The sequence below is a fragment of the Lissotriton helveticus genome, chromosome 2_1 (genome assembly GCF_964261635.1).
Source record: "Lissotriton helveticus chromosome 2_1, aLisHel1.1, whole genome shotgun sequence".
Lineage (NCBI taxonomy): Eukaryota > Metazoa > Chordata > Amphibia > Caudata > Salamandridae > Lissotriton > Lissotriton helveticus.
In genome coordinates, this window is record NC_136059.1 from 517,542,077 (window position 1) to 517,569,728 (window position 27,652).

Here is a 27,652-nt window from a genome sequence, read left to right on the forward strand (position 1 = left end):
TGCACTTGCCTCTACTCGGAAGGGTGGGTTTTCCGGATGATGCTTTCGCTAAATTGCTTGCCATTGTTTGACCTTTACTCCTGGCCTGCCTTCGGCGGGCGTAGTGTGTTTTAGGCCGTATTGCTCATCACCGATTCCCGATTGCGTGGAGGGATACGCCCCTCCCGTTTCTTCTTGTTTATCGTGTAGTGTGATGCCTTCGATGATATAGCCACAGCTACTTCTTCAATACTATGAAAAATGAAACCTCTTCCATCCTTGTGCTTCGTGGTGCCTACAACCATGTATTATGATTACACCGTGATTACTCCTTGAGCTGTAACCATGTGCAATGCTTCTGCTTATATTTCCTGAGTTTGCGGCCGGCCCCTGTTGTTGTAGGCCTGCGCTTGTACTGCTTTGATCGAATCAATAAAGGTTTTCAAAATAAATAAATAAATAAATAAATGACTTATTCCTTCAGTGGTGATTAAATCTCCCGATTTTAAGATCCCACTTTATACCAGTCCTGGAGATAAGATCTCCCAAAAATAGCTGGCAAGTTGGTATTATTATTAATGGGAGAATAATAATTATCTGCCCAGCCCATAAATTCTGCGTATCTTGGAAATAACTTTATATGCCCTCACCAGGGTCTTAAATCTAACCTGTTTGTAATATCCGAAGGTCAATTACCACCACAGGCATCCCTGGGCCTCCTCCGCAAGTAGTAGTTGCAAGGGAGACGGGAGTCCTGCGATTGGAGTATAGGGATGTTCGTGCAGCAGTTCCATACTATACTGTAGGACCGAAGCCCAGTAATACAATCTTATATTAGGGGCGCCCATCCACCCCTCTCCCTGGCAAGGGAGAGTAGCTTAAAATCCTGCCCAGGTTGAGAGTGTGCCCAGATAAATTGTGAGAAAAGTTGTTCAAATCTCTGGAGCATAGTAGTACTGAACTCGGATGTATGACGTTATAACGCATACTATTACTCCGCATACCATTACAACGCGACTTTTACTCCGCATACTGTTACAACGCATAGCGCCTTGGGGCGCTGGATAGTGGTAAGTTTAATTTTCTATTCCAACACCAGTCCCCGTGGACACTAGGGAAGGTGTTGGATAGAAAATTAAACTTATTCCCTATCCTACAGCGCCCCCCAGCGCAATGCGTTGTAATGGTATGCGGAGTAAAAGTCACGTTGTAATGGTAGTGCGGAGTAAAAAATGCGTTGTAACAGGTGTATACCACTGAACTCTAGAGGGATAGCGCTGAAACATTTAGTAGTTTGGGGAAAAAGGTCATCTTGATAACATTACACCGCCCCACTATAGTCAAGTGTAAGTTATTTATCTGGTTAAACGCTCTTTTAATTTCTTCCACCAACGGGATCGGATTTTCTGCCACAATCAGATGGGTGTTTGTGACAATAGTGACTCCCGAGTATTTAGCTTTCTGGACAACCAGACTGTCCACCCAATTGATTTCTTTATTTAAAATGATCTCTGTTTTTCCTTTATTAAGTGTATATCCCAAAATGTTTCCAAACTACTGAGCCTCCTGTTCCAATGCTAAAATGGCAGTCTCAGGATCCGGGGTCGCCACGGCCAAATCATCGGCATAGGCCTTGATTTTAGTGTCCCAACCAAATCTGCTCACAGCCGGGATTTCTTGATTGTTTTCTATTTTTATTATAAGAGGATCTTTATATAAAGCGAAGAGCAGTGGAGAGCAAGGACAGCCTTGGCGGGTACCTCGTGAGATTTCAATCTGCTCCGTTAACTTCCCATTAATTGAAATGCTGGCTGTGGGGTTAATCTAAAGAGTTTGAATAGCTTGAATTGCCTCAGGCCCAAAACACATCCTTCTCATGATGCCCTAGAGAAACTGCCAGGAGACTCGATCGAATGCTTTTTCAACGTCAAGTAAAATTAGCGACATCGGGTCTCCTGATATCTGAGCTGCGTCGAATAAAGTAATGTTCCGTCGTATGTGTTCATTAGTACCTTTCTTGGGGATGAACCAGTGTTGCCATTCCGACACCAGGGGTTCGATTCTTAAAGATAGTCTAGCCGCAAAAATCCTAGAATATATCTTAAAATCTGATAGAGACATCTAGCCACAGATTCCTTAACTTAGAATATCCCCAGGCGTGCACTGGATCCGGAAATGTTTTGCAACAGCACCTCTGCGTCCCGGGGGACGGCGCCACACGACCTCGCCCTGACGTCGTCCTCGTAGGTGACTTCAGCGGGGTCATATAAGTCCCTCCCGGTGCGCTGACGTCAGTTTCCTTATTTTCCGGAGTGAGCTCCTCGGGCCTGTTTTCAGGCCTCATTTTCGACACTTTGCGTCTGGAACAGTGTGCGATGCCTTAGGACTTCAAATCTTATAATTCTTGTTCGCTGCAGATGTCCACGACAGACCCGCATCTTATTTGTATGTGGTGTCTGGGTGAGCACCATGACTCCACAGCTCGTGAAGCCTGCCAACGTCTGAAACCGAAGTCTCAGTGGGAGCGCCATATAAAGCTTCTTTCGGCACGGCTGTCCCGGTCGAAGTCGACTGCAGGTCCCTCTACTGTCCGGTTCCGCCGTCGATCACCCTCTGGGATCCGGGTCCGTCATTCTCCACTTGATAAGTCGAGGCGCTTGTCGCCTAGGTCATCGACCTCATCTTCTGTTGTCAGAGGCTCTGATTCCCGGAACTTTCCGGACGTGCAATCCAGACGGTCCCCCCCCTCTAACCGCCCTTTCCGGGTGTGGGGGCGACTCTGGTCCAAATGGAGGCCTATGTTACAGCCTTGCAGACCTCCCTTGGGTCCTCTCCCATTCCTGGGGTGTCCTCTGAACCTCCGCCTCTTGTGGGGTCTCCGACGGACTCGCCGGCGGGTTGGCCCCTGGCGCCAGTTGAGCTCTTGCCTCCCAGGAACGTCGGAGATGTGGTGGTGTTAGGGCGCGGCCAAGCTGGGTCCCCCTCTACGCTCCACATGGGGTCATTAGGGCACGGCCCTTCCGGGTCCCCCTCTTTGTCCCACGGCGCCTCTGCTGCGCTGCATAGCCCCGTGGGGCTCGCTGTGGTGCCGCAGGTGGTTGCCCGTGCTCATAACTCTGACTTCAGCACGGACATGAGTTGGGGTCGGCGCCATCCCGGCACCGGAGGCTAATCGGAGCCCGCTCTGGATGAGGCGGCGCCGGAAGATTGCCTCGCCGGCCCAGGCGATCTCATCTTCAGAGGGGGAGCTTTTTATAGTTTCAGGGTCACCAAATGTTAACGGGAGCGTTTTGGTGGTCTGGGGGGCTAGGGGGCACCTTCGCCAACTGTTCAGGGGAATGATTTAGGGGCAACAATGCCCCAAGACTTTCAGAACAAATAGATAAAATGACCATTGGTGCTACTAGCCGTATTGACCCTCATTCCTGCCATTATGATGACTAAGCTCCTTATAGTGTTTTGTGATCACAGTGCTATCCCTGAGATATTGCTTAAATGACACAGAGATATTGTACCAAATTGAATACATAGCTGTTGATAAAGATGGGACGGGGGGACAGTTAACAGTGCAGGATGTTACACAAAGGCCTACAGACACAGAAAACTACATGTGTTACAATGTCATACCTGTCTCTAAATACGTGGGCTGTGTTCTAATGTACAATATGCTCGTCAGCCAGCACACCACGTACGTAGCAGTTGCACCTCCTGAGAAAAGCATCATTTGCAAAGGGGGAGCAAGGATAGAACAAGGAACGTGAATAACTTGGCACTTATAGAAGTTGTAGAAGTAACAACAATAGGACTACACTAAATGCAGCCCGCTACCATTACGAAATACTTGAAAAGCCTGAAAGGTATGTAGTAAGGATTTTCTTCAAGAATGAACAAGAGGAGGGAATGAGGCAGGGCCTAATTTTATCATAGGGCCCGTTCTGCCCGCACCTGAAGTATGAACCCCTTACATAGGCCCAGCCTGCCTAATTTGTAGGCCCTTTTGTTAAATTGATCAGAGTTCTGCCATTTTTCTGCCGGAGGCTGCCGAGTCGCGTCTGACGAGGCACAACCGGTGCCGACATGTCGTTTCGACGCCGAGTTCTGGATTCTTCTGTAGAGGCCTCTGGAGAGGGTTCGGCGCCGCCCTCCCACCCGGCGTCGCCGGGGCTAGTGCTACCAGTGCCCTCCTTGCAATTTGTGGAGCCCCCTCAGGAGCTCCCAGATCCGGCAGGCTGTTCGACTCCCCTGGAGCCCCTTTAGGATCCTCATTCTTCCATGGGGCTCCCTTCCGTGGGGCATTGGGCACACCCTCAGTGTCTTGGGAGGGTCAGCCTACAACCCTCCCCCCACTGATGAGCTGTTTTTCCCTCAACGGAGGGCTACTGAGGCTGGTGCGGCTTTTTTGAGAGTGGTCTCTTCGGCCACCCGCATCTTGAAGTTGAGCAGCTTTAATTTCAGCCCTCATTTGTACTGCCTGAGTTAATTTGTCTTCTGCCTTTTTCATCTAGTCTTGGAGTTCCGAGATCTGCGTCTTTTCTTTCTTATTTTTCCTTATAGAGAACCGTAGGGTCTCTCCCCGGATGCCCGCCTTCAATGAGTCCCATACCATCATGGTTTTAGCTGACCCTATGTTTAAATCAAAATCTTGGATCCATCCCTGCATAAGCGTTCGGTAACCAGCATCATGGAGTAAAGCTTTTTTTAAAGCTCTAATTCGGAATCTCCCTGCTGTTTCCCAACCCTCGGATGTTTAAGATAAGTGGGTTGTGGTCTGACATAAAACGCGTAGCAATGTCTATAGAGCAGTCTCGGAACAAGGAAGATGAGACCAGAAAATAGCCCAACCTTAGTAGGGAAATGTGCAGGGCCGAAAAGTATGTGTATCCCGGCAGGGTAGATTTTAAGCTAGCCCACACTTCGCTGAGCCCATGAGTTTGCATTAGCTTTAATACAGCTTGATATACTTTTGGCTTCCTACCTACGTAAGACCATTGATCATTTGCCTTCCGGTTACTGGGTAAATTGATATTAAGGTCACCACAGATAACGATCGGGAGAGGCCAATGGGCAAGTTCTTCTGTTATCCAGTTAAAAACCCTGGGGTCGCCAGTGTTACTCCCATAGATGGAACATAATGTAGTGTAGTTCCTATATCCCTGATAGGCTCTGCGCATTGGAATAATATACACTATAGATTTGACATAGGACTGAGGTCAGTATGTCTATATCGAGTACATTAAACTTAATTACTTTTGTGTGCCAGCTAACTCAGAGGTCACTAGAAACTTCTCGAATAAACAAGAAGGGATTAGTTTCTGACAACTGCATAAACATGACAACTTTGTTTCCCTTAGAATCGGAACAGTCTCAGAATCATGGAAACAATAGATAACAATTTCACTCAGTTAATCGTGCATGCTTCTTTTATACAGAGTTACACAGAAATAGAGAGACGGGCGTTTCAATAAAAAGGGTTTATTGAACAGTCTTATTTCTCATGCAAGAGAGATGAACTGCTACAATGGAAAGACAGAATGCGAAGTATAATACGTACAGCGTTAGCAGTGAGATAAAATAATACTGCAGTAGCATGGTCTGTAGCTATGACATATACATTCCCTACACCAGAATAATCAATAAGTCCCAGGTAATTGCCCAGGTTTTACTGCTCATTTTGCAGCGCCGTGATATCCTAGTAGGATGAATGTTGCGCTTTACAAGTACTCCTAACAATAACAATAACAATATATTCATAAAAATACATACATAAATAACACAGGCTAAAATGTAAATACTCATCTGGTGCTTCTAGCTAGTTCTAAGCCAGTGTACCTAACCTAAGTGTAGTACGAGGTATGAAGTAGGTGCAGTTTTCTTAAGTATAGTTAGCTATTTTTTAGTATTGCCAAGAGTTGCCAAAAGTTTCTCTAGGTTCTAGTCTGCTCCATAACTTAGAATGAGAGAGGTTGAAATTTCTTGCCGGCACTCGATAAGTAGCAAGGGTAGTCAGAAACACTCGAGCTGGATTCTCTGCGATGAGAATGGCAGCGTCTGGTCAGTGCATCAGGTGGGGACTAGATCTCCTTCCGAACTTGCCGAGGCGAGCCGTGTCGTGCAAGTATGTAGTCGAGCTGTGCCGTACCGTGGCTTGCCATGGTAAGTGAAGGTATATTTATACCTTGAAGGTGTTTAGGAATGCCAGAATTTACGTAAAAGTCGGGCAGAGGAACGTCTTGAATGAACCCCTTAAGAATGAATTTTTCATGCATAATAAATGAGTTCTTGGAGAAATCAATATCCAAGCAAGTGTAAGTCCTAAAGGCTTAAGAGTCTGGTTTTCCAAGAACTTGTTGGGACGTGGATGGACAGATATAGTTGACCATGCATGTATTTGGTTAGCATGGGCAATGCCTAAATAAGGGCTGTATTTCTATGCCCAAATAAGGGCAATGGGAATTGTACCTATATAAGGGCATAAATCGGAAAATCTATATACGGTATCGAAATCGACACACAACAATAAAGTGAAAGAAAAATTAGGAGGTAGGCAACATTCCGCTATAACCCATCTTCCAAGAGGGTCAGATTTTCACACGAGTAGACTTAAATGGGTGTCTATTTTGTGCCATGACCCCTACCCCTCTAATTCTCGCACCCTTTGTAGTCCCCCATAGGACTCTATATCCCAGTGAGTTCAATAGATGTTTCTGCGATCCCTCAATCTGCGTTTCCTGGAGACTGACGATATCAGCCCCCAGTGATCACAGACCCTGTGTCTTTTCAGGGCGTCATTCAGCCCACATATGTTACCTGAAATGATTCTAAGGTGCTTAACTTATTCATACAAATATTTGTATAAATTGGTGAAGTTTAAACGATATATACAAATTATGTACCCCACATAATCAAAAATGCAATCAATTTTATCCTGTGTGCAGCAATACCTTAAGGATTCCTTCTCTTCCATTACCACAAGCTTGCTCAATTTGCTCATTTATTTCCTTTTTTCCCCTATTTTTTTGTCCCATGTGAGTCTCTTATCTTCCAGTACAGCTTGGCATTAGCTAAGGTCAATACAATAGTGACAAGTGCCATTGATCCCTCCACCACAGTGCAGATATCCTCCCACCCTTCCCCATCCCCCCAAATGAGAGCAATCAGGAAAACCCTGATTGATGGTTGTCAGAACTAGGTCCCTGCTGCTAGGCCACGCCTTTATGAGCAACCAAGAAAAAGTGAGAAAAAAAGATTCCCCCATTCAGGAACTAAACTGTCTAAGTCCTCTGTGTGTACCCCATGTGAGATAGTTAGCAGCGGGGGAGATCAAAGTGATCGAGAAAAAGGTGATGAGGGGGGGAATACTAGATTCAGCGAGTTTCTCTGAGACAGGGAAGTTTTGTCTGCCCTTTAGGTTGGCCCCTTTTTTGCCTTAATTCCCCCCAAAAATTCCCCAGCATTGATCTCAGACAGGAAGATCCGGGAGGCCCCATTTATGATGACTTTCAATCTGGCGAGACACAAGGGGAGCTTTATGGAGTCTGCATGAGTCCACGCCTCTCAGCTGCTCTCACCGTGCACATCGACTGTCGGCTATGCGGACTGCTCCGTGATGCAAAAGGAGAACAGAACACATGTGACCAGCCTCTACTTCCAGACCGCCGGGACTGATTGGGACGTGGAAAACGGACGCGGGATGTTCGCCTCTGCAAGAGCGCTTCGGGAGCTATTTACCCGCTGGCTGCTCTGCTACATTGTTGCCTCGGCGCTATCGTCTGTCTCTATTAATCTGGTGTTACGGCTGGGAGGAAGAAGGCAGCGGATCAGGATCATGTTGACCAAGGGCGTAAAAACCAACAATGGCAGCAAAACAAAAGCCGCCCAATCCACTCAAACCAGCGCTGTTCTTGGAGATGCTGGGGTAACGGACAACCTACCCGGAGATAAATGGGAGGCCAGCGGTCCTAAAAAGACAACAGGGAGACTCGGAGGGAGGGGGGGGGGATCAGGGGGGGGAGAGGAGCCTTAAAGGAAGGTGCAGAACTTGAGACCTCCATAGCCAAACTTATTTCTGGAGTTAAGGTGCCACTATCTGCACTTGACTCCACACTAGATACCGCACTCACCCCCGAGAGCGAGCCTGATTGCTCACTATTAGACAAACAAGGGGATTCAAACCTTAAGCAATCAACACCTACTCCGAAGGAAAGCTGCACCTCTGCCCAACCCATGGAAATTGCGACCTCAAGTTGCGAGCTCAAGGGGACAACGGGAAGGCACAGAAGGGCTGATAGACTCTACTAATTTTATTCTCACCCCAGTACCCACTGAAGGAATTTCCAGAATCATAGGGGATTTGGGAATAACACCTTCTGCTACCGTTGCCCCAATCTTGGACTCTGCACCAACAATCTGCATATCGGAGGGAGGGCCCAAACTCCCTACAGCCGGCATTACCAATTATATCCTTAGCTTGGAAGCCAACTCTGGCCCCCAAGCTCCTTGGACTCCGGAACCTAGCGGTGAAAACTTCTACTCTGTGTCGCATGGCTCTATATCCAAAACAGTTGAAGGTTGAACCAGCTCAAGCGAAGATAATAGCATTGATCTCTCTAAAGACACCAGAACTGTGCAGTGCCAGAAGAAGACCAGAAACAAGGCAAAAAGATGCAGGCAGTTTAAGTGTGACTATTCAGACTCTCAGATGTCTTATCCCCTCGGCGAAGACGTTGTTCAGACATCGCTTTGGGAAAACTTAAAAACCACACCAGAATCAACCGGAGAACCCTCACTAGCTTCAATCAAGGAATTCCATGAAGAGGTCCTCTCTGACAGACGTTTAGCTAAAGGGGCCGCTAAAATATTTCAAAGGGGTATGAGAAAGCTAAACAAAATATGCACTGACACTAGCGACCATATCACCATGGTGGAAGGCCGTACAGAGCGCTTGGAAACTGAAGTAACTACCTTAAAAGACCAAGGTTCTTCTCACGCTGCTTGTCTGTCAGACTTAATTACAAAGATGGAAGAGCAGGAGAACCGACAACGAAGGAATAATCTTTGCCTCCTTGGCATTCTGGAAGGATTGGAGGCGGACGACCTAAGGCGCTATATTGTGAAACTCCTGCAAGAGGCTTTTCCCGATCATTCGAACTGGAATTGGGTCCATGAAGTTCAGCGGTCACATCGCTTCCCTTTTAACCAAAAGCAACGACGTAATAGCAGCAGCTTTCCCGGAGGAAAACCAAGGGCTTTCTTGGTGTTCTCCGGGAACTTCCTCCTTAGACTTTTAGTCTATGATCAAGCCCGCCCGAACTACCAGAAGGGGTCTAATGGGGTAATGTTTTTGCTAAACCTGATTTTTGACACTCTACAGTAGAGCGGAGGTGGCGCTTGCATCAACTAATTGCCCCCTTCCAACAGCTGGGAGCCCAAGTTTTTTAATGAACCTGTATTCAACCGAGAAGTATTTTAGGAGCAGAAACCTTAGATCTGAGAATAGTCATTTGGTGTCATGTTTTTCAATCACTAAAATTAACTGAAGTGTATGGAATAACTCTTGGATAAGATGTATGATGTTTACCATATAGTTAGTTTCTAGTTGTAAGTTAACAGTAATATATCAGTGATGCAGCTTTCCTCACAGCTTTGTTGTAATTATCGGTTTTAAAAATACAACACCAACACGTTGGGAAGTCCTCCAATCTAACAAGAGCTTAATGCAAAAATACCAAGCAGCACAGCAAATATTCAAAATAAAATTGTCATTTGAAATGACCAGAGAGCTCACGAGAAAAGGGTCAGTTGAAAGCTAAAATACATTAACTTTGGTACAGTTCATATATGTTTTCTTTAGGTTCAAGCCTATGGAACCTAATCACATCCTGTCCAACACCTATTTTTAACAGTGGCATGCATGTTCTGAGAAGTCTAGTGCCACTAAAGCAAGATCTTATTTGAACATTCTATACCTGGTCAATTCTGATACCCCTATATTTATTCCTCTGGATCATCTCTCACTCTTCTTTAGTTAATGAAGGACACAGCTGTTTCTCCCAGTCATCCTGAAATCTCTCTTTATCAGCAGCAGTGTCTTCTGGTAGGATCTTATAGATTATAAAAATCAGATGAGAATTGAATTTCGCAATTTTGTAAGGGACCGTGTGGCTGCTTCCCTAAAAGTTGAGTACATGATACCAGTGCTTATTTGTAGTGGTACCATTCTTTCTCATTCAGCCCACAATCTTTCCAAATCTAATTAAAGGACTGTATAATCCCCTTTTGAACATATTCGCTATTTTGACACATCTCATGTCCTGACCATATCTGAATGCTTTTCTTTCCAGACAGGTGCTAAACTCTAAATTGGCCAGAATTTGGGCGTATGTTAAGGGAAGTTTTGTAAGTTTGTTTTTAATTCTAACCCGGTCCCAGACACTTAATATTGACCTTGTCATGGGGGAGTACATAATGTAGGGTCAGTTTAGAAGCAATGGCGTCTCCAACATGGGAGCATGTACTGTTACAAAAGTGTTGCTTCCTGGACCATACATCCTTTTTCTCTAGGAGATATCTGAGGTGGGATGCTTGATAATGCAGTGTGTAATTTGGGATCCCTGAGCCCATCTTCTTAGGATATTGAAATCCAATTCTATTCTTGCTAGAGTTGTCTATTTCCTCCATCACTCTAAAAAATAAACCTGTAGATATCTGCTCGATATTATCCAAGAATGTTTGACCTGCATGTATCAGAAAGGTGTGGAGCAGGAACAATATCCTTGTTAGGACAGCCATTGTTAGTTATTTGGCAAACTAGCCAAGGTACATAGTAGTTGTGCCAACTCTGGAAGTCTTACCCTGGAAGTCTTTTCAGATCTCTTTCATTAGCTAAATATAGTTCGGAGACTGTTGCTGGAAGGTGCACTCCCAGATACTTAAGGGAGTGCAAGGTTCATTTGAACAGTGAAAGTTCAGAAAGAAACCCCCTCTCATGCCAGGATCTCCTCCCAGGTCAGCTTCATACGTAAAGCCTCACATTTGTGCATTTTGATTTTAAGCTCGAGTACTAATCTGACCTTCTGGAGTTCACCAAGCTGTTACAGCAAAGATTTACTTAGGTCTGTCAGAGAGACCAGGCGATCATCTGCAAACAATGCTAATTTAAACTCATTCTTCCCTCCCTAATCTTACTCTTATGACCTCCCTTGTCTTCCCAAGCCTCTACCCTAGATGTTCCCAACAGGAGTCAACAAGCATTTGCAATGCAATAGGTCTCGCATTAGGAAAGTTTGAGCTATTGGTCTTCTAAATGACAATTTTTTTACTTATGTGTTGGTTTTGAAAATAGCTAAATTAATTGCTTTGTCATTTACAATGCCAATAGTTATAACTTTCACAAATGTGACACCTATAGCATTTGTAATGCAACATATGTTGTATTTACGTGACTTAGATGTATTGATATTACAAATAACAATGGCTTTTAATTTTTTTAAATAATACTTAAATAAAAGTGGTAATTTATAATGGCAATACCTTAAACTTTTGTAAAAAAACTTTTGTGAAGATTATGTTCAGTGTGTTTTATTGTGACGAAAATCCAAGAACAGAAGTGAAATATTAACATCTTTTTGTGACATTAGTAATAAAGCTTGAACCATTGAGAGAACATATTTGAACCAGTTGTTGTTGAATGGTTGCGCAGATTGATGCTGGGGTGGCGCTGAGTGATGCTGTGGTGCTGCTGAGTGATGCTGTGGTGCTGCTGAGTGATGCTGTGGTGCTGCTGAGTGATGCTGTGGTGCTGCTGAGTGATGCTGTGGTGCTGCTGAGTGATGCTGTGGTGCTGCTGAGTGATGCTGTGGTGGTGCTTAGTGGTGCTGTGGTGGTGCTGTGGTGGTGCTGAGTGATAATGTGGTGGTGCTGAGTGATAATGTGGTGGTGCTGAGTGATAATGTGGTGGTGCTGAGTGATAATGTGGTGGTGCTGAGTGATAATGTGGGTTTGCTGAGTGATACTGGGATGGTGCTGAGTGATACTGGGATGGTGCTGAGTGATACTGGGATGGTGCTGAGTGATACTGGGGTGGTGCTGAGTGATACTGGGATGGTGCTGAGTGATGCTGGGGTGGTGCTGAGTGATAATGTGGTGGTGCTGAGTGATAATGTGGTGGTGCTGAGTGATAATGTGGTGGTGCTGAGTGATAGTGTGGTGGTGCTGAGTGATAGTGTGGTGGTGCTGAGTGGTGCTGTGGTGGTGCTGAGTGGTGCTGTGGTGGTGCTGAGTGGTGCTGTGGTGGTGCTGAGTGGTGCTGTGGTGGTGCTGAGTGGTGCTGTGGTGGTGCTGAGTGGTGCTGTGGTGGTGCTGAGTGGTGCTGTGGTGGTGCTGAGTGGTGCTGTGGTGGTGCTGAGTGGTGCTGTGGTGGTGCTGAGTGATAATGTGGTGGTGCTGAGTGATAATGTGGGTTTGCTGAGTGATAATGTGGTGGTGCTGAGTGATGCTGGGGTAGCGCTGAGTGGTGCTGTGGTGGTGCTGAGTGATAATGTGGTGGTGCTGAGTGATAATGTGGTGGTGCTGAGTGATAATGTGGTGGTGCTGAGCGATACTGGGATGGTGCTGAGCGATACTGGGATGGTGCTGAGCGATACTGGGATGGTGCTGAGCGATACTGGGATGGTGCTGAGTGATACTGGGATGGTGCTGAGTGATACTGGGGTGGTGCTGAGTGGTGCTGGGGTGGTGCTGAGTGGTGCTGGGGTGGTGCTGAGTGGTGCTGGGGTGGTGCTGAGTGGTGCTGGGGTGGTGCTGAGTGATAATGTGGTGGTGCTGAGTGATAATGTGGTGGTGCTGAGTGATAATGTGGTGGTGCTGAGTGATAATGTGGTGGTGCTGAGTGGTGCTGTGGTGGTGCTGAGTGGTGCTGTGGTGGTGCTGAGTGATAATGTGGTGGTGCTGAGTGATAATGTGGTGGTGCTGAGTGATAATGTGGTGGTGCTGAGTGATAATGTGGTGGTGCTGAGTGATAATGTGGTGGTGCTGAGTGATAATGTGGTGGTGCTGAGTGATAATGTGGTGGTGCTGAGTGGTGCTGTGGTGGTGCTGAGTGGTGCTGAGTGGTGCTGTGGTGGTGCTGAGTGGTGCTGTGGTGGTGCTGAGTGATAATGTGGTGGTGCTGAGTGATAATGTGGTGGTGCTGAGTGATAATGTGGTGGTGCTGAGTGATAATGTGGTGGTGCTGAGTGATAATGTGGTGGTGCTGAGTGATAATGTGGTGGTGCTGAGTGATAATGTGGTGGTGCTGAGTGATAATGTAGTGGTGCTGAGTGATAATTTGGTGGTGCTGAGTGATAATTTGGTGGTGCTGAGTGATGCTGGGGTAGCGCGGAGTGATGCTGGGGTAGCGCTGAGTGATGCTGGGGTAGCGCTGAGTGATGCTGGGGTAGCGCTGAGTGATGCTGGGGTAGCGCTGAGTGATGATGTGGTGGTGCTGAGTGGAGCTGTGGTGGTGCTGAGTGATAATGTGGTGGTGCTGAGTGATAATGTGGTGGTGCTGAGTGATAATGTGGTGGTGCTGAGTGATAATGTGGTGGTGCTGAGTGATAATGTGGTGGTGCTGAGTGATAATGTGGTGGTGCTGAGTGATAATGTGGTGGTGCTGAGTGATAATGTGGTGGTGCTGAGTGATAATGTGGTGGTGCTGAGTGATGCTGGTGTAGCGCTGAGTGATGATGTGGTGATGCAGAGGGCAGAAAGGCACAAGTGCAAATTTCTTTTAAAACCATCCCTATTTATACGTTTTCCCTGGCACCCTTGGCTGTGTGTGTGCGCGCGCGCAGTGCCGGTGTGTGTGTGTGTGAAGTGCCGGTGTGTGTGTGAAGTGCCGGTGTGTGTGTGAAGTGCCGGTGTGTGTGTGAAGTGCCGGTGTGTGTGTGAAGTGCCGGTGTGTGTGAGAAGTGCCGGTGTGTGTGTGTGAAGTGCCGGTGTGTGTGTGAGCAGCGTCTGTGTGTGTGAGCAGTGTCTGTGTGTGTGTGTGTGTGTGTGTGTGTGAACAGTGCCTGTGTGTGAACAGTGCTTGTGTGTGTGAGCAGCCTGTGTGTCTGAGAGCATTGTGTGTGTGAAAGTAACTTGTGTGTGTGAGGGCAGTGTGTGTCAATGCAACGGGGCTCATGTTATCGACCTCAGAAGCATGAAAAGTGTGTGTCTTGGAAAGTCTGAGGGCAGCTCGTGTTACAAGCTTGCTTTGAAGACTGTCATGCAGCGCTGGCAGTGGAGCAGATGGTCCTGTTTATGACCTGCAGAGCGCGTGTGAAGTGGGCGCGGATGAAGTGATTGGGGGTGAGGGGGTGTGGAGCCTGGTGTGCTGAAGCCTGGCAGCAGAGGCGGCGCGCGCACACAAAGTGGCTAAGTGGCTGGTGGCAAATGGACGCACATCAAAGGAGCCGCGAAAGTAGCATGCAAGCAGAGGGCTTTTGTTATTTATTTATTTCGTCCCAGATGAATAATTAAAAACGCAAACAATTAGCGTTGCCTGATTTTGGGCTGCAGGTCAAGAACCTAGTTAAGCAATTGCAGAAGCTCATGGGCCGTGTGTTGTCCCTTAATAATGTACACACTGTCATTCTACGGGGCTGACCTTCCTCAGAGGGCAGGCCCAAAGACCGAAGGAGTACAGCTTATAAATCAAGCAGCACTTTAACGATTTTATGTCACTTCCTGAAGAATGACATTCAATAAAAAAAAGAATTTCAAGTGGTTGGTTCAAGAATGCTCCTAACGTAACAGTAGCAGGCGCAGAGATCTATTGTTTCAGAACAGGCAATGGGTTGATGCTTCGGAGTGTTCTGCGTGCCACACAAAAGCAATTTCCAAGATAGTCAGATCCCGTCACCCCAACGACGACAGCACATAGGGAACCACAACTCCTTGGGAACTATATGAAGCACAAAATGATGCATAAACAGTCGCCAGTCACTAAATTAAACAAATACCAGCGCTCTCATATTGATGCGCAGCAAAACAGACGTTTTTCGACGAGCATGGTCATTTGTATATTTGAGTAGGTGGAAAATGAGGATGTGTGTACCACGAAATCCAAGAAATATTGACTTGGCTGTGTGTGCGCGCAGTGCCCGTGTGTGTGCGCGCAGTGCCGGTGTGTGTGTGTGAAGTGCCTGTGTGTGTGAGAGAAGTGTCTGTGTGTGTGAACAGTGCCTGTGTGTGTGAGCAGCCTGTGTGTCTGAGAGCATTGTGTGTGTGACAGTAACTTGTGTGTGTGAGGGCAGTGTGTGCCAATGCAACGGGGCTCATGTTATCGACCTCAGAAGCATGAAAAGTGTGTGTTCCACGTTAGAGACAGCCAACGATAAGAGAGTAGGCAATGATAAGAGAGACGGTAGTGGGAGCATGGCAGAAAAGAAGAATACATGAAATGGGAGACAGGAAAGACGCAACCTATATGACACAGGAGGGCGCGCGTTACCATGTTTTTTAGGAGAACAAAAAATATATACTTTGAAAAGAAGAAGAACCCGTTAAGATTATCTTTAACGGTAAAAAGTAGCCTTTTGTTTTTGGGAAATAACAAAGGTGACCATTATCGTGTCTTGCAAGACCGGAAATGGCAGCTTTCCTATAAAGTCTGACTCACCCGGTTGCAGCGCCACAATCAGACACAGCAGCCTTTGATGTGCGAACGCGTGAATGGGAAGAGCGGCCATGGGAGGTGGGAGGGGAATTGTGCAGGCGGGCGGCGGGGAGCAGAGCCTTTGAAGTGTGTGAGGCACTGAGAGACAAATGGTGGTTAGTGACGTAGCTGGTTTGTGAACGCGCACGGAGCACATGCACTTGTCGCAATCCGCCGTCTGGTTTAGCTTTCCTGATCCAACCCTATAATTCTCCCCTATCCATTCCTTGCGGAATGGGATAGGTGAGACCTAAAAATGAGGGCGAGAGTGGCATCAGGCTAATTGTGCCCGCTATAAACACTTGGATGTGGCTCAATTCAAATTATGCATTTGATAAGAGTAATATGCTGCCTAAAAAAAAAAGTAAAAGCAAACAATCATAGGGAATGCAAGATTAAAGTAAAGCATGTTAAATGTAAGCAGAAACAACATGGTTACCTTAGCGATCTCTCACTCACTATTCAGAAATCAGCGAGTGGTTTTACCTGAAAAGTTAATGACATGACTACAGGGCCCTGAAGGGAACCATTACAATTTCCTATGCTTATATCCTTACAAAACGTAAGGAGTATGGTTTAAAAAGACCACATCCGTAAACACAGAGCCATGGTACACATTTTGTTTTCCAATCCACCCATCAAACCGGTATTGCAGTACATCCAGGAATGGTGCACTTCCCCACCTGGGAGCAACAATGCTGTTCAAAGAAAGACGAGAAAACAAAAGTAGCGCTTCACTTCACTGCAAAGTCTGTAAAGTGAGGCTGATGGGTTTAGATGTGAATAAAACCAATCTGGCTACTTTGCAACCACTCTGTCTTGCTTTATTTAGTTATGTATTTATTTTTCATATTTAAAACCTTTTATTTCTCTCCATCCGAGGGTGCACTTTGGAATTGAAAAATGTCAGGAAAAAAAGGGAATTTCCTGCAAGAGTGTTTTTCTTTTTTGGATCCATTTCACAGGGAAGCAACTAAATGAAAGAAGGAAAGAGGTTGTGAACCGTTTCTTCAAGTCACGGTTTTCAGTAAGTGAGGAGCAAGACCAAAAGAAAGGGAATAATCGGAAGGTGGGGGGGCAGCTGCCAGCACAGAAAAGAAGAGGACATTGTCTTTGTCTTCTCTGGGCAGTAAGATAGAGTCCTTTTCCTTCTCTGCCCGTCCCCGATCGTCCACAAAAGCAAGCCGAGCCATATCTGAATACCTTTGCTATTTCTGCCGTACTGGGACACAGTTTTTAAAAGAAAAAGTAGGGGAACGGAATCTTTTTAATAAACGAAGTAGGGGCATGCCGTGCCCTTCCGATACCGCCCACTTCGACCACTGATTTACTTCGATGTTTATCCAATCACTGCTGCAGGACGCTCCATGATGTACTGCTGTCAAGCAGGGGAAGGAGGCTCTCAATGTAACCATGTGAATGAGACGACGTCTAATAGCCAGGAGAAAGACGCTAAGCAGAGTCATAGATGCATTTCAGAGTACAACTTCCAGAAATTAGCTGTCCAGCACACGGTGAGACCCTTGAAGCTCAAACACAAACACGCTGGTTGCATGACAATCTCGGTCCTTGCCGTATTGGGGTGAGGGATATTAGATGCGTGTAACCCTAGCTGCGTGGCACTTGATAGGGCTGAACGTATAACAATGTCTGTGCATTATGCAAGATCAAATAAACATTTAAAAAGAGCTACACTACAAAAGTCTCCCCAAGGTGTTTACGTTGGTGTGTTGGCCTACAAGGTCAGTCTTCCAATTTTTGAATTGTCGTCTTGATGTTCTTGAAGAGGTGTAAGTATCTTCCAGGAAGCCTGTGGCAAAATGTTTTTAAAAATCCCGCCTTTATTAGAAATGCTATGTTACAATCTTGCCCCGGTTGGATTACTAGATCAAATAATACCCATCTTGAAAAAATCTTGCCAGATATGTCATATAAAAACATTTAAATTAAATGAGGAAGTGTTATCTTTTGGGCCTGCCTTGTATATTAGACAACGGTTGACCACCACAAGAAGAGATGAAAAATTATCGTGGCCCACTGGAAAGGTTTTAGTTTATGGGGGTTTTGATAATATTTTTTGCCTCAAAGCACAGGTAGGATTAAATGGGAGAAAATTTGATTACATGCTTGGATTGAGACAGAATTGCAGTATTCCTGTGCAATAAAACCATTCAGGTATACAATGTGTGTGTCCGTAAAAGGGTACAAACAACGTCTTGCCAGTTTCTGCTTCTCCTGGCACCAATAGTTAGACCTGCTATGAATCCCCACTAAAACGCTTCACCATCATTGTATTCTTTTCGTGAACATAACCTTTGTGCCTGGGACAGCGTCACCACTTCAGTTCCCTCAAAAAGGGTGCCTGACGTTCCTTATGAGACAGAATGTTCATTTGCAAATTGAAAGAGGGGTCCACGGGGTTCATGGATAGTGGAAGAATATCCCCTTTACCTGATAAAGTCCACTTCATGAGTGATTATATGGATTGACCTCCATAAAAACTCATTTTTCCCATTTTCTTGCAAATACGTAACCATGAGAAATAAAATAACGCATCTAGTAGGAAACTGGTATGAATTGTAATATTTGTCATGTAGAACTATGCGACCTTTCAGTGGACATCATTTTTTTTATTTTTAGTTAGTATGGTTTTACATTTGTGTCCGGAAACAATAGATTGTTAATGTTCTGGTCAAAGCAGTTCCAGTTCTGGAAAAAAATGATAACCTGAATAAGTGATGGTGATAACATTGTACTTTAATTCAGCGGCCGGTGAAGGGTGGCAGAACCTTTCTTCTGATCACTGTAAGGTTATTTTAATATTGACAGATTCATCGCTAAAATGTCTGCGGGCACATAGAGATCATTCTGTTGGAATAAAAAAGTTTGAAAATTAACCTAGAATTTCTGCAATATCTCTGTTCCAGCTTAGTGTGTGCAGTGAGCTACACCACGCAGACGAATGAGAAGATGTACTTCAGGAAGTTCTTCAAGTTTCAGGTAAGGGCCGAGTGTCGCTTCTGTGCGCTACGTTGATAGGGGCAGGGTATGGCCCATCTTTCCATCTGATTCACCTTGAAATGAGACTCGAGTGTAGGGGCTTTGTGAGAGCTCCACTCACAAGGGATAACGGATATGCTTACAGAGTACTTGCAGGCATGTTAAAATAGGCACAGAATGGAACAGCCTTTAGTTATCTTACACAGAATAATAAAGATATGGTTCAGTGTGCTTATCAGACTGTGAGTGTATACTAGCAAAGCAATGACAAAGACCTGTGCCTTGTGTTTTGCTCAGGGAATACGCCCTGGTGCTCTTTGAAGGCAATTGAGAAACCAACTTTACTTTACACGCTAAGCCACTCCACTCTTCAACACTTTACTCCACTCTACGCCACTGTAAGACACTTCACTACATGCCCCTCCACTCTGACACTCTACTCCACGCCACTCTAAGACACTCTACTCCATTCTACAATACTCTACGCAACTCCCTCTACGCCACTTTACTCTACTCTACAACACATTCCTCTATGCCACTCTGTCACTCCACACCACTCAATGCCACTCTACTCTGACACTCTACTCCAGTTAGATCAATGTGGACACTGTTCCGTGATAATGGGCGCATGTATGTCACCCAAATTGGAAGGGGAGAGAAAGATTGGAGCAGGTAGGTGCATATGAACGAGCACCCATCTAAAACCTAACAATGATGCGAGCACAACCAGCGCAGCTTAGCCTGTGGAGCCAGAACTTTAACTAAGAGGGCACTACGTGGACAGATCTACTTACAGAGATCATCTGACTGACTGTATACTAGGGTACACCACGAGCGATCTCACCCTCCAGACAGGGTTATCATCAGGGAACCCTTCTCTTATTTCTTTCCTCTCTGATGTGCACGTTTACACCTCTTAGCTTTAGGTCCTGAAGAAACGCTACAGATCATTAGGACTTACCCAGCGTGAAACATGTCGACCTTGTGATTAGTTACACTGGCACATTGAGCCCTAACGTAACTCACTAACCTGTTTGTTTTTTAGCCTACCAAGGACACCTCGAGAATAAATCATCCAAGAGCAGATGCCCTTAGGTAGGTTTAACTTTCTTTGCACGCACCACACCACTATCCTTCACAGGATCCTTTCCCGTTTCTTTCCCTCCCCCACACCTGCACGCACCATACGGCTTTTTCTCTTTTAAAAATATCTCCGCCAAAGAGATCCTTCGGGGGCCCGTCAGACATTGCAGCGCCGGTCTGACGAGGAGCACAAAAAGCCAGATGAGGAAGCATGACATCCTTCTGGGTGTGTGAGGGCGAATAAGAGGCAAGACTTGGTCTTCCCCTTCGGGATTGGATCCTTAAACTGGGGATATACATCTGCCTCTTTTCCTTTCCCCTCACCACTTCGTTCTTCTTATTTCTCCTCTACTCCAATCTTTCTCTCCCCTTCCAATTTGGGTGACATACATGCACCCATTATCACGGAACAGTGTCCTCATTGATGTAGCTATTATTTGAGGAGTGTGGACACTGGACTTTAACGAGCTTCTGGCCCCCCTGGTTTCTTTTTGATGATTCACTCTACTCCAGTTTACACCATTCCACACCACTCTGCCACTCTACACCACTCTATGCCGCGCCATTCTACGAAACACTACTCCCTCCATTACCCTCTTTGCCACTCTACAACACTCCCCTCTGACCATCCTGCAGATGGTGCAAAATGCGGCTGCGAAACTAATCAGGCGAGTGCCCTTTCGCGAGCACGTCTCTCCGCATCTAAAAGCGCTTCATTGGCTCCCAGTCTCAAAAAGAATTACATTTAAAACCTTGACGCAGGCATTCGTGCCATGCATGCCAACTGTCCTAGATACCTAAAACACAGATTACATGGTTATCAACAGTCCAGACCCTTGAGGTCCAATTGGCAAAATTTACTGTGCATCCCCCGTTTCAAAAAGGTGCGAATGGGGGACAGATCTTTTACGCTCGGTGCAGCAAAACTGTGGAACTCCCTGACGAGTAATTTCCACACCATAAAAAACAGAGTCCCTCTTCAGGAAAATGGTACAAGCCTGGCTCTTTAGGGCAGACTGAGGGCCCAAAGGCCGGATCTGAACTGTCCAGCGCTGTACTACTGTTCGCACACGCAGGGACACCTCTGTTTGAGGTAGCTGTTGCGCTTTATAAGTGTCTGTATTATTATTATTATTATTATTATTATGCCACTCTACTCTGACGCTGTACTGCACTCTGTGCCCTTCCACTCTACTCCCTCCATTACACTCCACACCACTCTGTGCCACTCCACAACACTCCACTGCATGACAGTCTAGGTCACTCCATGATACTCCACGCGACTCCACAACACTGCACCATTCCACTCAATGCCACTCCATTCTATTATACTCAACTTCATAACCCTCGACTCTACGACAGTCAACTTCACTGAACGCAACTCCCTCTACACCACTCCTTGCCACTTTTCTCCACTCTATGCCTCTCTTGCTCTGCAACACTACTCCACTCCATCTATGCCACTCCATGCCACTTTTCTCCACTTTACGCCACTTTCTTCTACTTCACTCCAACACACTCTACGCCCCTCCAAGGCACTCTACGCCCCTCCACTTTATACCCCTCAACTCTGGATATTCGGCTCGCTCTGTGACACTCTACAACACTACCCTTTACGACACTCTATTCCACTCCCCTCCACTTCACACCCTTTCAGTCAACTTAACCTATGCCACTCCACGTCACTCTATGCCACTCCACTCTGCGCAACTGCACTTCATGCCACGCTACTCTGTGCCACTCCACAACGCTCTGACACTCCACACCCCACCAGTCTGATGGAAACATCTAGCCGCAGATTCCTTACCTTAGAATTCTCCCCCGGCACCACACTGAGTCCGGAAATGTTTCACAGCTGTACCTCATCGTGTCGGTAGAGGGTGTTGAGCGACTTGTTAGCGACAATGACCACTGGATGTGACATGGACAGAGTCCATATAACCCCTTCCCTAATGCGCTGATGACAGTTTGTTCTTTTCCATGCTTCAGCGCTGATCTGGTAGAAATACCGCTGGCTGTTTTTCAGCCTACTCCGACTTCTTGTTGACGGAACAGTGTGCCATTTCTATCTATATGTCTTCAGGCTTCAAGCCTTGTGGGTCCTGTAGTCAGCAAATGGCTATGCAGACCCTCCCTCCATTTGTATGTGGTGCCTGGGAATTCACCACAACACCGACAGATGCTACTCCTGCTGTCAACTTCGTTCGAAGGCGCTTAGAGAAAGTCCTGATGGGACGACTGTCGAAGCCTTCCAAGCCCTACTGTCGTTCTCGGTCTCCCTTTTGCTTACAGGACTGTTCCTGGAGCCATTCCTATGGACGTCATTCTCCATCGATGTCCCGAGATAAGTCGAAGCAGCTATCGAAGTCGGTTCCCCGTCCGTCTTCACTGCCTGAGGCTTCTTCTCCCGTTCTGGTTGCAGAGTGGTTTCCCTACCTTCCCTGGAGATGTGACGACTACGACCCATATGTGAGAAGATTATTATTCTCTTCATTTTATCTTTAGGGTCTTCAGCTTCACATGGAGCGCCTGTGGGCCCCAAGGAAGTGAGGAGTGCCTTGACTGTATTCATGCTGGTGGGTTTGCCCTCGGCTCCAGTTAGGCCTTCTGGTTAGATTATCGAATCCGTTCCAGCGTCGATGCACAGCCCTTCAGGGTTCACACCTTCGGCGCCTGATCAGCTGACGACGCCACACCACTTTCTTCTCCAGACGCTGCTTCATCGCCATCTCAGAGTCCGGCATGGTGTCGGTAATGCCATCTAACTTGGGCATCCTTCCTCCACTCTCTGCGGTACCCCTTTGGAGGAAAGGGGTATCGGAGTGATGGCGCACAGTTGGAGTTCCCCCCACCCCATGGCTGACACTATGCAACCTCCCCTGCAGGATAGCTGGCTATCTGCATTGGGTGAAGGGTCTTGAAGCGCTGGTTGAGGGGGGTCTTGAGTCAAGGGGACTTTTGCCTCCTTTCGCACCCTTTTTCCTGAAGCTTCTTTTCTTTTTCATGGAATGTGATACCTATTCTCACCTCTAAGTTCTGTATGCCACTTCTTCTGTAATTTTGCAAACTGCTTTTACTTGAGGGACTTTGCCTTTCTTCTCCAGCTCTTCCTTGGCAGCTCTTGGTCTTTTGCCCTTTTTGCAGAGCAGTATACTGAAGCCTTGACTATGTATGCCTCCTCTGGAGAGATTCTTTGCTTGCCTGATATCTCTGTATAGTGGTTGGAACTTGTTAAGTGTCGAGGCCTTCCATGTGTTGGCCTTCATTTCGACTACCCTTTTATAGTCCTCGTGTACTCTTCTTTCACTTCATAGCAGAGTTTCACACCTGTTGTTTTCTGGTTATTTTCTGTCAACCACGTGATGGTCTCCTCTTCGGTCAGTTGCGTTGTTTTTGGCTTTATTCAACTCTGTAGTTGTCTCAACTTTAGTCTATCGTAATGTATGTGGTTCTGTTTGCTCTTTCACAGATACTCCCATTGTATAGGTATTCTTCATTCCTACTCTGGTAGCTATCACTGCTTTCTGTGGAAGGACGCGATTCTTTTCCAGTGCTGCCAAGTATCACGCATCACGTGTGACACTAACACATTTGAATGCGGTGATCCGCATCACTGCACTGAAATGCTTTGTCACGCATTTTTAATGCCACTGAAACTGGCTACAGCGCTGGTGTTAGCGAGCCGGCTCTGCTGCTCCAGAGATGCTGCCAGCAGCTCTCGCAGTGTGGCTCACAGACAGTTAAGTTCTTGTGAGTGCCGACTCACAAGAACTTAAATGCCGACTGACGCCTCGACTCATGACCAGAGCCCAGTGCTTCTCTCGCAACTAAGTCATCCGTGGTGGCACTTACTGTCTGTACATGTAAAGGCCTGAGTTTCGGCCTCTCCTGGGAGTCCTTGCCCTCGCCTCCGGTCCAACAATTGAACTTTCTTGCATAGCTGCCAAGGTTTCAGGTTGCTATGTGTGACATTGTCATAATTTCAGAGTAATTATGAATGACATTACGAGGACCATGAGTGACACTTTATTGCGAGCAAAATCAAGCAATGAAGACAAGGAAAACATTTAAATATCAGAAATTACCCCCATGTGAACAACGTGAAACTCTAAGATTATCTTAAAGCTTCTGTGAAATACCAGAAATGGAAGGGCACTAAACAGACACAGACTGCGTGACTACAGTTTTCAGTATCAGAGGGCAGGCAGGCAGAAACAGCAGCTGTTAAGAAGATGATATCATTGATCTGCTCATTCATGACCTGCCCTAGCCTAAAAAAGAAAAATGAATAGCATAGCAAGTGTAACTAGGTTGGTTATACCATCACTCAGTCTCAGGCATTATTGGTTGCTAGTGCAATAAGATCAAAAAGAATGCTGGGAAGTGCCAGCGCAAAACCCGGAGGTGTTTTGCTCTTAACATGCGATAGTGCAATTTGCATTTATTCATTTATTTGCACATAGGGGTAATTTCTGATATTTAAATGTTTTCCTTGTCTTCATTGCTTGATTTTGCTCGCAATAAAGTGTCACTCATGGTCCTCATAATTACTCTGAAATTATGACAATGTCACACATAGCAGTAATTTATCAAAGGAAAAAGGGGACACTTGTAACACTTTAAAACCGTTGGTTTCGAAAAAAGTGATTGGAAACCCTCAAAGAAAACAATGTTAATTTGGGGAGTGCGGTATATGTGTTTCATCCGCCCCACATTGAAGTCATGGCAGTTATCATTGGGTATTCCAAAATGTGGTAGGTGCCGACCTCAACCAGAGGTACCTCCAGTCTCAAAGTGCAGTGTCAGAGATAGAGGATTTGATTCCCACAAAAAGGTGTGTAAAACAAACTTTACAAAAAAGGAAAAAATCATTAAAAAGGAGGAAAAAACACCCAAAAAGTTTAATAGGGGTGAACTCCCTCAGGTTAAAATAAGTTCATACTTGAAAAAGATCGAGTTACTAGATCTGTAGGTATTAATAAATTGTCGACATGTTTCAGCTCCTATGGCCCGAGGGGTCTATGAAGCTTTCGTCAGGACTAACAAACAGGTACTAATACTCACACGATTTGTGCGGTATACTGCAATTGGTCAGTCTTTACCAATCGTGATGCTAGGATCAGCGTTTTCTGAAAGAAAATGAAAAATAGACATACAACAAATTCATAGTAGTCTGTACAGTTCTATTGTGCTGTAGGGAAAATTGTCTTAATGTTCTATTTTTTGTGGGACAATCATTGTTTGTATAACATTTTTATTTGTTTAGTCAGCTTTTGCGCTTGTAGGTTGGACTCAAAGAATATGGAAAACAGACATTTTTTGGGTTTAGGCAGTGACGTTATACAGAGTTTTATATGAAGGGATAGCCTTCTGTTTCATAGTTAAGGTTGTTTTTATTACCAACAGGGTAAAATGTTACATCTTTTTTTTTCTTAACTCGCCATGCCATGGAGAATTGGAAAAATTAATATAGTTGGTAAATTAGAAAATAAGCGAGAAATGATATCACAAGCAGCTTTACGTGCATGTAGAAATGTGACGATTGTTTATCAGTATCCCCAGGTGTTAATTCTAGAGTTCGCTATACGTATGAGATTGTATTTTAAACATGCCATGTTACGTGCACAGGAAACAACAGCGACTTGCCTGCATCCAGCCCTGTTCGAAATGAGCGGTTGTTACGCAGTAGTCGCGCCTCATAGGAGGGCACATATCAAAGAAAGTTTCGGTTATTTTTACCAAAAACGATTCAGTAGAACGCGCAATGTTGCGTTTTGTTCGAGGGCAAGAGAAAGTGAAATAACGAAGTAGAAGCAGGATGGGTCCTACCTGTAATGCAGGAACGCTTCACTTCAGCGGGGTCACAGCTATTCTAAGCGCAGTGCTGGATAGAGAGGGAGACCGGATTAAAAGGCGGCTCGCGTCCCTTACCAGTGAAGGTCTGAAAACTGTAGACTCCATTACCCGCGGCGAGGCTGTTCCTCAAACTTGTGCTGGCTCTGCCCCCGGATCTCAATGGGACGTCAGAGGCTCCGTGTATTTAAAGGGGCAAGCCATATTTCACAGTCCTATTATTTAAAGAGACCGAGGGATGGTAGAAAGTTTATCTTTACTGTATAATGTTTTTTTGTGAATTCTCAGTCGTTAATTGGTGGAAAGTTGGGATGATGGTTATTAGAATATTAGAATAGTACCACCAAAACACCAGAATTAAAAAGGGGTTCGTTGGGGTTTCATTTCTTGCGCACAGGATGCCTGATGTTTTATACTTTCATGTTTTCATTTTGTCAATTTTTGGCAAACTGGTGCCACGGGACAGAATCGTTAAGACCATGTTCATAGGTGGCAAGTCGATCCACCCACCTTTGTTCTTTCTCGTGTAAAGTTTTTTCTGGGTTGTGTGACTTGTCCAGGAGCATTTCAATCACTGTCCATTGTAGTTCGTCACAGGTGTGATTTTGTTCAATGAAATGTGAGCAAAGCTTCGTTGTATTCTTTTTTTAAACGGATGTTGCTCCTATGCTCCCCAATTCTGGTTTTCACTTTACGGCAAGTCATCCCTATATATTTCTTGTTACAGGGGCAGGTAATCATGTAGACAACATGGGACGAATTGCAATTTGTAAATTGTCTCTGTGTCCAGATCAAGGTTTCCGACAGTTGTAATGTTTTGGTGGCTGTGGTGGTTTTGCACGAGACACATGTTCCGCAAGGGTAATGTCCCGTGAGTGGTGTCATCCTCGCATCTCTCATTATAGGTAGTCTTGGTTTGTTGATCGGCCGGGTATGTACTAAGTTGGTGAGGTCTTGGATTGGTTCTTTTTGATGAATTTGCAAATTCATCAAAAAGAACCAATCCAAGACCTCACCACCTGTGTCACCACCTTCGGCCCAGCCACCTATGAGGTACAAAAAATGGTGAGAAAAAATTGGCATATCCTAAATACTGGCAGATTTGACTGGCCGAAACCCAGATTTGCTAACAGGAGAACCAAGAACCTAAAGGATGTCTTAGTACATACCCGGCCGATCAACAAACCAAGACTACCTATAATGAGAGATGCGAGGATGACACCACTCACGGGACATTACCCTTGCGGAACATGTGTCTCGTGCAAAACCACCACAGCCACCAAAACATTACAACTGTCGGAAACCTTGATCTGGACACAGAGACAATTTACAAATTGCAATTCGTCCCATGTTGTCTACATGATTACCTGCCCCTGTAACAAGAAATATATAGGGATGACTTGCCGTAAAGTGAAAACCAGAATTGGGGAGCATAGGAGCAACATCCGTTTAAAAAAGAATACAACGAAGCTTTGCTCACATTTCATTGAACAAAATCACACCTGTGACGAACTACAATGGACAGTGATTGAAATGCTCCTGGACAAGTCACACAACCCAGAAAAAACTTTACACGAGAAAGAACAAAGGTGGGTGGATCGACTTGCCACCTATGAACATGGTCTTAACGATTCTGTCCCGTGGCACCAGTTTGCCAAAAAATGACAAAATGAAAACATGAAAGTATAAAACATCAGGCATCCTGTGCGCAAGAAATGAAACACCAACGAACCCCTTTTTAATTCTGGTGTTTTGGTGGTACTATTCTAATATTCTAATAACCATCATCCCAACTTTCCACCAATTAACGACTGAGAATTCACAAAAAAACATTATACAGTAAAGATAAACTTTCTACCATCCCTCGGTCTCTTTAAATAATAGGACTGTGAAATATGGCTTGCCCCTTTAAATACACGGAGCCTCTGACGTCCCATTGAGATCCGGGGGCAGAGCCAGCACAAGTTTGAGGAACAGCCTCGCCGCGGGTAAGGGAGTCTACAGTTTTCAGACCTTCACTGGTAAGGGACGCGAGCCGCCTTTTAATCCGGTCTCCCTCTC

The 27,652-nt window shown here is 45.6% G+C and overlaps 1 protein-coding gene across 4 annotated transcripts in view; it reads left to right on the forward strand.

The window, feature by feature from the left end:
- Nucleotides 1-27,652, forward strand: part of TRAPPC13 (trafficking protein particle complex subunit 13) — a 512,549-nt gene that overhangs the window by 323,287 nt on the left and 161,610 nt on the right. For all 4 annotated transcript variants that reach the window (XM_078675160.1, XM_078675157.1, XM_078675158.1 and 1 more), the window contains exon 6: nt 18,583-18,655. In XM_078675160.1, the coding sequence (XP_078531286.1) occupies nt 18,583-18,655 (73 nt within the window). The remainder of the gene's footprint in view (nt 1-18,582; nt 18,656-27,652) is intronic.